This window comes from Pagrus pagrus, assembly GCF_965226575.1.
Source record: "Pagrus pagrus genome assembly, chromosome: 9".
Taxonomy (NCBI): Eukaryota; Metazoa; Chordata; class Actinopteri; order Spariformes; family Sparidae; genus Pagrus; species Pagrus pagrus.
Genome location: NC_140193.1, coordinates 33,904,927 through 33,918,462, shown reverse-complemented (window position 1 = coordinate 33,918,462; position 13,536 = coordinate 33,904,927). Strand labels below are relative to the sequence as shown.

General features: G+C 45.2%; 1 protein-coding gene across 6 annotated transcripts in view; it reads left to right on the top strand.

Annotated features, from left to right (window-relative positions):
* The window catches only part of lrch1 (leucine-rich repeats and calponin homology (CH) domain containing 1), a 261,434-nt gene that overhangs the window by 86,880 nt on the left and 161,018 nt on the right, over positions 1-13,536 (top strand). For all 6 annotated transcript variants that reach the window (XM_084362581.1, XM_084362582.1, XM_084362579.1 and 3 more), the window contains exon 6: positions 9,270-9,400. In XM_084362581.1, the coding sequence (XP_084218707.1) occupies positions 9,270-9,400 (131 nt within the window). The remainder of the gene's footprint in view (positions 1-9,269; positions 9,401-13,536) is intronic.

Sequence of the window (13,536 nt, the reverse complement as noted above, 5' to 3'; positions counted from 1 at the left end):
GAACCCTAATAAACCATTACAATCTTATAATAAATCGGTACAATCGGTACAAAGCAGTAGTAGTAGCATTTCTTAAATAAAATCTTATTCATCTTGTTAATCTCTCTTCTTCATATATTTATCTTTCTTTATCTATTTATCTTAACTTTACAGTATTAACTCTCTTTTTATCTTAAATCAATTATTCAATGACAAGTATCATATACAGCTGCGCAATAACTTTTTAACAGCCATCACACAATTATGTATATGAATTTTAGATGTTTTTTTTAACTCAACCTGCACACCGCTGCGTGTGTTTTAACTCAACAACCAGCTCAATCCAGTTCAAACCAGCTTTCTTAGCTGTATAGCATGTGCTAGCGCAATCAACACAGATGTCATTCTTTCACACAGAAATACACAATCAAATAAATTTTCAACCTCGACACACGTTTATCTGTCTCCGGTTGGCTTTTAAACACTGTCACAGAAGCATGACTATACACAGTGGAGATATATTCAATAAAATAAACAAGTAATTAGCCATGGTCGGCATCGCTAGCATGCTACGCCAATCGTTCATAGTATTTACCGGAGTTTTCACTCGGTAAAAATTCAATATCAACACGGTCAAGTTTGGCAAGAAAACCCGTCTTCCTTGTACGGAAGTCCTCCAAACTGATAACTTGAACAAAATTGTAGTTTTAACAACTTTACAGGCAGTTAGCAACTTCATCAACTCGCTCGTCTCTCTTGTGGTGCTCTGGTCTGCATCGGTGCATGGAAATGACAGAGAACAGAAACAAGTGAGGAAACTGGGGAAGCTGCCAGCGTTTGCGTGGGATGAATGCGCACGCACCCTGTTGGTGAAACTAAGCAACTTCATCTGAAACCTACTAGGCTGTATAGCTCAACACATTGTTAAGCTGTAAAAATTGGGGATTACACTGTCTGTGTAACTAATGGGTGTTACATATATATATGCTGAAATGGTATCTTTTCCAAATAAAAATAGAATCACAAAAAGGCATACCTAGCAGACACATTCACTCTCTACAATGAGACAAACAAGCGGATGCAGGGCCCTGAATCGAACGTCATGCAGTGCAAACACGCTCAACGCTTTTGAACTTGCTTCGGGAGGAAATTCCAAGGAAAGAAGGTTGGGAATCACTGCTCTAGGGGAGGGGAGACAATGAGACACAGGTGCAACACATTAGGGCAGGGCAAGTAATTACACAAGAAGGAGGCACACAAAGCCAGAAAGTGAAGGACCTGAATGGTGACAAGAGGTCAGTATCAACATAAAACAGGAACCATTAGCCAAAGACCATTAGGAGAAACAAAAATTAACTAACTTTTCAGTGGGGGCATGACAGTATAGTCCCTTCTATGGCCAGCTTCTGAAGGCCCAGGTTCACTTGGGTAAGTCCAATGGAAGTCCCAGATGAGTGAGGGGTCATCAATGTTGGACTGGAACACTCTTCCAGTCCATATCTTTCCTAATCCACCAGATATTGGAACACATGTCCCCGACGCTAGACCACCAGCAGCTTGCGCCACTGGGTTAATGACCTTGGAAATGGGGAGCGGACCAACAAACCAGGGGGCGAGTGACTGGGACTCGACTCTGAATGGGGACAAACAATGCAGAGACTTACATCCTCTTAAATAACCTCCCATAGTTAGGACCTAATCCAGCACAGGCTGGAGAAAGGGGGAGGGGGCAAACAATTAGACCTGGAAAGAATTGACAGTGAGACAGGTTTACTTGTTCAGATAAAAAAGACAGATGACCAAATTATCACAAGTTAACATCAATAAGCAAACAAATCACAGCAATAGAAAAACTATCCGCATAAAAATGTACATCCTTATTATTGACCTCCTAAGGATCAAATCTAGTCAAGGCTAGAAAAATAAGGAGGAGCCAATGAACAAGATGTGTACAGGGTACACAAATCCTTAACAATAAACTGCAACTCAAGATTAAAGTACCACAATCATAGGGAGATAAAAATTGACAACGGTAGCCTCCCTTGAATTAGTAAACTGCCTAAATACATCAATAACTAACACAGAAGGCATACTAAACTCCTTCTCAAGGGCAGAGAAGAGATGGGGCTGATATCCATCCAGGTACACTGAAAGGGGGAAACACCAGGTGACAAACATGGAAAGGAATTGTGTGCAAGGGTAACTTGGGCAGGGAATGGACCATTTTAGAAAATCTATCCTCCACCATAAGGACGATGATATTACCTTTGGAAGGGGAGAGACCTGTCACGAAGTCCACGGAGATGTCTGACCAGGGTCAATAAGGCCCAGGGAGTGGACAGTGCTTACCAGAAGCTGGGCGCAGAGAGACCTTAAAGCACATACAGGGCAAGTGTGCGAGAGCACACACACACACACACACACACACACAGGGCAATTATTCAAGGGAAATAATTAATAGTAATTTATGTAAAGCATTAGCAAAATCTGAATGCGTTCAGTGACCAAACTGTAAAATGTACAGAGACTTTATGGTCGAACAATTTATTTATGTAAATGGAGCTGTGTTCAGCAACAAAACATAAGCTGAATGGAGGAAACGTACACTTTGGCATTGGAGGATGCGCCGGAGGACCCACTGCACATGTTGGATATGAGATTGCTCATCAGGAGAGAAGATTAAGATGTCCATCCATCCATCCATTTTCTTCCGCTTATCCGGGGCCGGGTCGCGGGGCAGCTGTCTGAGCAGGGAAATCCAGACTTCCCTCTACCCGGACACTTCCTCCAGCTCCTCCGGGAGGATCCCAAGGCGTTCCCAGGCCAGCCGGGTGACATAGTCACTCCAATGTGTCCTGGCTCTTCCTCGGGGTCTCCTCCTCCCTGTGGGGCATGCCTGGGGGCATCCGATACAGATGCCCGAGCCACCTCAGCTGGCTCATCTCAATGTGGAGGAGCAGTGGCTCTACTCCGAGCTCCTCCCGTGTGACAGAGCTCCTCACCCTATCTCTAAGGGAGTGCCCCGCCACCCTGCGAAGGAAACTCATTTCGGCCGCTTGTATCCGGGATCTTATTCTTTTGGTCACGACCCAGAGTTCATGACCATAGGTGAGGGTAGGAACGTAGATTGACCGGTAAATCGAGAGCTTCGCCTTTCGGCTCAGCTCTCTCTTCACCACGACAGACCGATACAATGACCGCATAACTGCGGCCGCTGCACCGATCCGCCTGTCAATCTCGTGCTCCATCCTTCCCTTACTCGTGAACAAGACCCCAAGATACTTGAACTCCTCCACTTGAGGCAGGAACTCTCCCCCAACCTGGAGGGAGCAAGCCACCTTTTTCCGGTCGAGAACCATGGCCTCAGACTTGGAGGTGCTGATTCTCATCCCAGCTGCTTCACACTCAGCTGCAAACCACCCCAGGACATGCTGTAGGTCGCGGCTCGAAGGAGCCAACAAGACAACATCATCTGCAAAAAGCAGGGATGAAATCCAGTGGCTCCCGAACCAGATCCCCTCCGGCCCATGACTGCGCCTAGAAATTCTGTCCATAAAAATAATGAACAGAACCGGTGACAAAGGGCAGCCCTGCCGGAGTCCAACATAAACCGGGAACAGGTCTGACTTACTGCTGGCAATGCGAACCAGGCTCCTGCTCTGGTCGTACAGTGACCGTACAGCCCTTAACAGAGGGTCCCCGACCCCGTACTCCCGAAGCACCTCCCACAGAATGCCACGAGGGACACGGTCGAATGCCTTCTCCAAGACCACAAAACACATGTGGACTGGTTGGGCAAACTCCCATGAACCCTCGAGTACCCTGCGGAGGGTATAGAGCTGGTCCAGTGTTCCACGGCCAGGACGAAAACGGCATTGTTCCTCCTGAATCCAAGGTTCGACTATCGGCCAAATTCTCCTCTCCAGTACCCTGGAATAGACTTTACCAGGGAGGCTGAGTAGTGTGATCCCCTGATAGTTGGAACACACCCTCCGGTCCCCCTTTTTGAATAGAGGGACCACCACCCCGGTCTGCCAGTCCAGAAGCACTGTCCCCGAATGCCACGCGATGTTGCAGAGACGTGTCAGCCAAGACAGCCCCACAACATCCAGAGACTTGAGGTACTCAGGGCAGATCTCATCCACCCCCGGTGCTTTGCCACTGAGGAGCTTCCGAACTACCTCAGTGACTTCGGCTTGGATGATGAATGGATCAACCTCTAAATCCCCAGCCTCTGCTTCCTCTATGGAAGGCATGTCAGTGGGATTGAGGAGCTCCTCGAAGTATTCCTTCCACCACCCGACGATATCCCGAGTCGAGGTCAACAGCTCCCCACCTCCACCATAAAACAGTGTTGGTGGAGGGCTGCTTCCCCTTCCTGAGGCGCCAGATGGTTTGCCAGAATTTCCTCGAGGCCGACCGGTAGTCCTCCTCCATGGCCTCCCCGAACTTTTCCCAGACCCGAGCCTTTGCTTCCGTGACCGCCCGCGCTGCATCACGCTTGGCCCGCCGGTACCTGTCAGCTGCCTCAGGAGTCCCCCAAGCCAAACAGGCTCGGGCTCTTCAGCTTGACAGCATCCCTTACTTTCGGTGTCCACCACCGGGTTCGGTGATTGCTGCCACGACAGGCACCGGAGACCTTACGGCCACAGCTTCGAACAGCCGCGTCAACAATGGAAGCGGAGAACAAGGTCCATTCGGACTCAATGTCCCCAGCCTCCCTAGGAATCTGGTCAAAGCTCTCCCAGAGGTGGGAGTTGAAGACCTCCCAGACAGAGGGTTCCACCAGACGTTCCCAGCAGACCCTCACAATACATTTGGGTCTGCCAAGTCTGTCCAGCTTCCTCCCCTGCCAGCGGATCCAACTCACCACCAGGTGGTGATCAGCTGACAGCTCAGCCTCTCTCTTCACCCGATTGTCCAAGACATATGGCCGGAGGTCAGATGACACGACCACAAAGTCGATCATTGGTCTCCGTCCTAGGGTGTGCTGGTGCCACATTCACTGATGGACACCCTTATGCTTGAACATGGTGTTCGTTATGGACAAACTGTGACTAGCACAGAAGTCCAACAACAGAACACCACTCGGGTTCAGATCGGGGAGGCCGTTCCTCCCAATCACACCCCTCCAGGTAACACTGTCACTGCCCACGTGAGCATTGAAGTCCCCCAGTAGAACGATGGAGTCCCCGGTTGGAGCACTCTCCAGTACCCCTCCCAGGGACTCCAAGAAGGCCGGGTACTCTGCACTGCTGTTTGGCCCGTAGGCCGAAACAACATTGAGAGACCTGTCCCCGACCCGAAGGCGCAGGGAGACGACCCTCTTGTTCACCGGGGAAAACTCCAACACATGGCGACTGAGCTGGGGAGCTATGAGCAAGCCCACACCAGCTCGCCGCCTCTCACCGTGGGCAACTCCAGAGTAGAACAGAGTCCAGACTCTCTCAAGGAGTTGGGTTCCAGAGCCCAGACTGTGCATGGAGGTGAGCCCAACTATCTCTAGCCGGTAGCGCTCAGCCTCCAACACTAGCTCAGGCTCTTTCCCCCCCCAGCGAGGTGACATTCCATGTCCCCATGGCTAGAGTCACTGCCCGGGGATTGGGTCGCCGGAGCACCTGCCCAGGACAGCCACCCAAATCACACCGCACCAGCCCCTTCTGAACCCATGAATGCCCGGCCGGGTCCCGTGGGCAAAGACCCAGCCACCACTGCGCTCACCTGCGAGCCCCAACCCCGGGCCTGGCTCCAGGGTGGGGCCCCGGGTGACGCCATTCCGGGTGATGCCATTCTGGGCGACGTAAACGCCCTTGTTGTTGTCTCTGTCATAGGGGGCTTTGGAACAACTCTTAGTCTGACCTGTCACCTAGGACCTGTTTGCCTTGGGAGACCCTACCAGGGGCATTAAGCCCTGGACAACATAGCTCGTAGGATCATTCAGGTGCTCAAACCCCTCCACCACGGTAATGTGTCGGTTCAAGATGTCATCCAGGTAAACAAAACAAAAAAAAATCATTGAGCATGTCCCAGAAGATTTCATTAATCATGGCCTGAGAAACAGCAGTGGCATTGGTCAGACCAAATGCCATGACAAGCTCTTCATACTGACCTCTCGTGGCGCTTTTTCCATTACATCTGCCGGCCTGCCTGTACTCAGTTTGATTAGGCACATCAGGGATCCACGGCAGGGATTTGCATATCCATTACAGCAGGCCTATTATTAAGGCCAGTTATGGCTGAGGGATCAGGCTTTTTTCCAAAGTGAACTCTTCTACACCTCAGTGCTCTGTACCTTGACCTTTTGCAGTGGGGTGAAGTAGGTGTTGATGTGTGATGTCCTGTTCTATTGAAGTTGCAATGCGTGTAATGGCCATATTATTCAGCTCTGAGGTTGGGTGTGGGGAGACCAATTATCCTGGCAGTACTGTTGGTTATGCCTGGACCTGATTTTTAGCAGATAGCATGTTGAAGAAGCAGGTGGAACAGTACAGATGGGCTGGATGATACTTTGGTACACCCTCTTTGGAGGAGATGGAGTGCCAAATATAGTCCTTTCAGTTTTTCGGATGATTGATCCTTTTTTGGATGTAGCTGGTGTGCTGGTCAGAGCTGAGTTGACTGTACAGTGTCACCCTGAGGTATTTGAAACTGTCAACTATTTCAACTGTTTAGTTATTGATGATAATGGGACGATGAGGTGAGGGGAGAATTGGATGATGAGGTGAGGGGCCCTAAGGTGGCGATGTTCCGGGAAGCAGATCAATGGTATAATTGTAGGGCCACTGTGGAGGCAGAGACGTGGCGTGGGCCCTGCTAAAAATCTCATTGAAGTCGTAGTAGAAGGTGGGGAACCTAGAAAAGATCGGGACACTCGGGATCCGAGGAGGGCTCAGATACCCCTTTTTCGACCAAGGTAGTTCAGATGTAGGTTCAGAGCCCATGCTTACTATGGAACCAGCTCTTTGCATTTCGACAGCCAAAGTACTGGCTCTTGGACAGAAAAACTGGGTGGCACAAACACTTTGCTGGTCTAGAACAAAGAACCACTTAAGTCAGGTGCTGGGGGCAGGGTTATTGCCTATATAATCACAGTAGTGTTACATGTAATATATTATTAGTAGGATCTATAATTTTAGAATCACAGACAGGAGGTATTCATTATTTCACTCAGATAATGACAGTACTCATAACAGATACATCACAGTGCCATCTGCCCTCTTTCAGGAAGAAAGTAAGGAACAGTTGTATACAAAACTAATGATTTTATATTTCCACATTGCAGAAACATGGACTGCAGGGCACATTGTTTACGAAGTACAAACAAGTGAGATCTTCAACCATTTTAGACTTACTTATCACTGTCACTCCGAGCAATACAGCTCTGCAGGCCCTGGTCATCTCTTCATGAGGGTAGAAGCCTGAGCTGCTCCTTCATTCCTGGTGCAAGAATTTCATGATTTACTAACAGTACACAATATCTAACAGTGTCATTGTTACAGTTAGACACACATAATAAACCTTGTAATGCCCTCAAAAATGAATAGTGAAGTTACATAACCTCAAATCCTGCCTCATCTCATAACAGTAATGCAAAGTGGCTAGAACATGATGAATGGAACGTGGTATATTTTCAGTAGCTGTTGTCTGAGATGAGAGATAGAGCTTCTGCATCTTTGTGTTTAGTGAATAACTAACTGAAGCTGTAAACATCTTTGCGGTAGTTCCCTCTGGCCAGCTTGACTTCTTCATTCTCACCTGCGGCACATTAGAGGCTACAGTGACTCAATATCTCCCCTCAGGCCGGGAAATATTATTAGAAGAAGCAACAGCTTGAGAGGCTAGAGAGACTACAGTCACTCACTATTGCCCCAGGCCAGGAGAACTTATTACAAGAAGAGACAACAGTGGATATCTCTGCAATACAGAACATAGGAATCTTGGACATAATGCCAGAACTGTTGCTTCTTCTCACTCTGTTGATAGGGTTAGTTCATTTTTTGAATGTTTTAAAAAAGTAAATTATGTCCAGATTTGACTTACCTTTAAGTATAAAGAGCTAGTGTAGCATGTTCTGACTTATTTAAGGGAGAATAAACAAAAGCTTTACACTATGGATGGACCAGTCATGTTTTGATGCCAGTGTAGGCATGCAAAGCCAGGAGCAAAACTTGTAAAAAATCGATGTAGTCTGCCATAGTAGTTCCTAATAATGTTAATGAATTGAGAACGTCTTAAGTGACTGAATGATGCGACTCTACAGTGGCTCCCATGCCCATGACTTTGACAGAGGCGGTTGAAAGGGTGAAAAACTGTTTGTTTTTTGTTTTTTTCTCCATGCTGTTGTTAGTATGGTATGGTATAGTTATTAGCATTAATCATTTCTAATGGTAATTATTAAAAAAATAACAATAATTATTATTATTATATACCAATCAGCCACAACATTAAAACCACTGACAGGTGATGTAAATAACATTGATCACCTTATCACAATGTGATGTTCTGCTGTGAAACCATGGGTGCTGGCATTCATGTGAATGCCACTTGATACGCACCACCCATCCAAACACTGTTGTGGACCAAGTACACCCCCTCATCACAACAACACTACCTGATGGCATTGGCCCCCCAGCAGGACAATGTGCCCTGACACACCGTAAACACTGCTCAGGAACAGCTCGAGGAACACAATAAAGGGCCCAAGGTGTTGACCGGGCCTCCAAATTCCCCAGATCCCAATCTGATCGAGCATCTGTAAGAAGTGCTGGAGCAGGTCTGATCCATGGAGGCCCCACCACCCAACATACAGAACCCAGAAGATCCACTATAAAACGCCCTGGTGCCAGACACCACAGGACACCCTCAGAGGTCTTAAAGGGGAACTTTAAGTTCATGTCTTGACAGGTCAGAGCTGTTTTGGCTGCACAAGGAGAACCTTCACAATATTAGGCAGGTGGTCATAATGTTATGCCTGATCGGTGTGCATATATATATATATATATATATATATATATATATATATATGAATAAGGGGGCAGCATGCTCCTATTTGTCACACAACTTTTTGGGTTTAATTTATGTCACTAACCATGCGTTTCAGTTTGCGCATTAAATCTTTATTAAATGTATTAAAAGAAAATGCAATCTTTTACTAGCCGCAACAGTGTCTAATATTTTCCCTTGTGAATTTGGTTGTGTGTGTGTGCGTCAGTCCAACAGGTCAGGATGGTAAGACAACAGAAATCAGTTTTTCACTTTGTCTAAATTTAAATCTTTCTTTTCCTTTTCAGATTTGTATAAAGGGCAAAGTTCATATATTCAAGTATTTGAGCATCGAGGCATGCCGCAGTGAAAAGATGCCTGACTCTCTCTATCTGCCTGTTATGGAGCGACTCAGCCTATCACGACCAACCACTGGCAGGTTAGTTACTAGCCCAATTCACACTGCCATTTCAGTGCCCTTTCGCCATCCGTGTGAAAGTTACTGAGGTGAAGAGGGGGGACAGACTGCTGCGGCTCTGATCCGTCTCCTGAGGTAGTGTTAGAGGTGACACAGTCTTGTGTGAATGGAAAGCCAGAGGTGCAGATCAGGGGCGTGTTGATCTGATGGTGTTCACAGTCTGACAGCTAAACAGATCTTTCACTCATCAAATAAAAGAGAAATGACCCCCAAAGCGAAGTTACAGGACCAAACTACAGTAATGTAGTTATTGGTAGTGTCTTTGGCAACTTATATGAGGAAAGAAAATACCACAGTTATCCGTGGAAAAGCCTCTGTCATCCTAATTTAGAGCAAAAAACTCACCACCATGTCTTTGTCTCCTTCCACTATTGTGTTGTTGTAGTACCTGTCTCTGGCAACTTGTAGTGAAAAAGACAGCATCCCTCCCCGTGAGTGAGAGAGTCAGACAGCGTCCTGTTTACTGATGGTGATAATGTAATTTAAAGCAGAGAAAAATGTTATGTCATTTTGTGAACAAGCCTTTTTACATGATTGTTACTTATTTAACTAGACCAGGGTATGTGTGATTCCAGACCATGAGATGGCGTGACAATATTTTTACTCATTATTTTTTCGGGTTGGGTACAGTTCACATTTGAAACAATACTGATAACTGGAAGTTGACACTGGTACCCAGTGGTACCTTTTTTCGGTACTTAACTCTCTCTGTAACAACAAAAAAAGTAATTTCTGTTCTAACCAGTTAAATCATTCACTTCTTAAGACATTATGTCATGAGTCATATTTCCAGTAACGATGCAAATCACATGTCAGTCAGTCGTTAAGTTATATTTTAGTAGCATTTTGTTGTACTGCATATAAGTCTGGAAATTAAATGCTTTTTGAAGTAAAATGCTAATGCTATAGGAATCTGTCAACATCTCCACTAATGGTGGCTGTATTTTAAACCAATTGGAAATTTTGAGTTTGCCTTCCGACCCTTTGAGTTTGCTGTAGCAGCTCAGTACAGTGCTACAGCAGCAGATTGACTTTATTATATACCATTAGCAGTAAATTTCATTTCTTAAGCATGTTAAAGTATATACCTGTTAATTTAAAAGGCACACTGTGAAGAATGTTAATCACAATGTATCGTTTGTAAATATACTTTTATCGCTGTAGTGATGCTAACCTCTGTTAGCCCATTAATGGAATTCCCGTTATGTCCTAGTATCAAGCTGGTGGACTGAGTGCTTGTTATATGAAATCGTTTTGGGACTCAGAATGCATACTGTAATATTCCCTTGTAGACAGTATGCAGTTCACATAATATTGGTTTCATCCCAAGGTTTCAGGCATACTGAAAAACATACTGTTTTAAATCAACTAAACAGCATCATGGTGAGGAATTTTAGACCTAGTCAGTGGCTGAGTTTTGGGAAGACCTCTCACTCTGTCTTTCTTTCTCTCTATAATGTTACATTAAAGATGAGCACACAGGTACCAAGATTTGGCATTGAGTGATTTAATGTGACTCTGTAGTATTGACGTAATTTGGTCGGCACCCTTAAAAGTACAGAGTTCGGTTCCCAACTACATTATTTTAGATGTTATGAATAAGCATGCTCCTCTTGGAAAATACAAGATTTAAAGACGAGATAATCAGTGGTTCTCAGACCAACTTTCAGATATAATGCATGAGCGAAATCTGCAACTGCAAGAAAATCAAAGTAACTTGGACTGGATAAGTTTAAGGTATCTGAGAAACAAATGTATTTCCCTTATACGTAAAGCTAAATCAGACTTTTGTTAGAGAAGCTTTGTTACAGCTTAAATAAACCGTCTAAAATTTTGGAAGGTTATTAAGTCAATGTCTTAAAGCTCTGGTCTACGATCTGAGAAAGGTTTGAAAAAAGCATCCCCCCCACACACACACCCCTCCCCTCTGTGCTCCTTAACCCCTCCCCTACGAGTTTGTATCGCTCTCCCCTCGGAGTCCCGCGACACACCCCCTCCCGCAACAAGGTTTTTTTTTTCTCTTCAACGAACTTTATACGTCCCGCAACAAGCACCAAGAGCAACAAGCCGGCAGAAACCAAATACAGCCCAGCTTTGAATGCGGAGTAACGATGTCGGATTCACAGATAAAGTTATTACAATGCACGTTGAAACTCACGTAAATCTTGTAAGTCATTACAATGTCCACAGCTAAGCTCCACAGCCGAGCTAGCGTAACGTCATTAGCATGCTACAGCTACGTTACCTTACAGCTACGTAATCAGCTACAACAGCTAAGTTAGCCACTTCTAAAAGTTATTGAGGGCCAAGAGACTAACAGATGCTGCCGTCAGCTTTCATCACAACGATCGCTTCCACATTGTGGCTGAAAAACAAACCTGTGTGAGTTTCAGAGCAGCTGTGTGTGTCCTAGCTGCTGTCTGAGTAGCACCAGACAGCAGCTAGGACACACACTCACACAGACCGCGACACAAACGTGTCCGTAAACCGTAATCTCTTGTTTATGACAGATAAGACACACAAATACACACATCGTAACGCCTATATGACAATCCATCATATTGATTTAGCAAAGGCTTCGTTGAAAACAAACGGACAAGACCGGGAGGAGGGTTAGCAAAACAGTTGAGTAGTGACCGGGCGAGAGGTTGTTATGGAGAAATAAATCCGGACAAATAAGATAAAATCCGGAAATAAATCCGAAACCCCTCCGCTTCGCGTTGGGATTCATCCATCCCTTCATTCATCTTACTTGCTGCTTCATTTAGCTGCCACGAGCAAATAAATAGGCTGATTTGGTGTAAACATGTTAGCAATGTTAGCTTGTTGTTAGCTTACAATGCTAGCATAGAGGCTAACGTCTCCGTCGAACAAGTAAACAAGTGTTGACAACACTGCAGAGACAGACACCGTCTAATAACACAGAAACAAACTAACGGCAGCTTTCACAGTCATCAGCAGCATCGCCATGAAACTTAGCTGTGTCACAACATCCACAATAGAGACGAAGGTTACCTGCTCAACAGAAACGCTGCTGTATCAGCACCGGGTCCATATCTTCACGGACCTTTCGCCACCGTTCAAATGATGACCCGATGTTTATTCCGTTTCGAGCCCTCTTTATTTCACATCTCGCTTTGTGTCTTTTCAGTGACAGACTTTCTTTCTTTGACTCTTTGTCAGTGGGGCAAGCAGAGGCAGCTGAACAGCTCAGGGCAAAACAAACCTCTTGTCCGCTTGTAGTTTCAAATGCGGAAGTGGGTCGGGACCAGACGTGAGCAGGAGCAGGAGAGTGAGCGAGGATTGGATCGGAAAATTGATCCAATAGGAGCCATCCGGGCCGGATGGTTCCTATTGGTCAATTTCTTTTCAGTTTTACAGACACTAGAGAGAATGGATTTTTTTGGTTCCTTTTACTCTTCACATTGTGTGGGTGGTACTATTGGGTCATAACCACCATCTAAATGATGTTAATAATAATAACAAATCTTTCAAATCGTAGACCATAGCTTTAAGGCACCAGAAACAGTTTTCACATTGAATAAATATGCTTAATACCTTAAATTAGTATTTTGTATCTTCTAGTTTCTTGTTGGAGCACGAAACAAGATCAAGATTTTTCTGTGTCCAAGGAAAACACGCCTTTTAATATTGATCTTGCTCCTATCAAAATTAATGAAGTATGTGATGCTCTTGAAAATGATAAACACCAAGAAATCAGCTGGTCCTACTAGTTTAGACAGCCATTTCCTACAAATTGCTGCCTAGTATATTGCTGAACCTTTTAAACTTGACTATAGAAAATGTGACGATACCTGGTGTATGGAAGGTAGCACATGCCACTCCCTTAGCGAAGGGTGGAGATCCATCCAACTCCACCAATTGTAGCCCATATCTAAACTTTCAGGTTTAGCCAAGTTGTTGAAAGGGTTTATAAGTAATCAACTAAGAGCTTTTAATCAAGACATGACATTTTAAATGAGTTAAAGTCTGTTTTTAGAAAAAACGCTACTATGAAGTTCTTAAATTATATCATAAATACAATTGACTATAAAGAATACTGTGCTACGTTATTCTTAGACCTATAAACAGTTCAG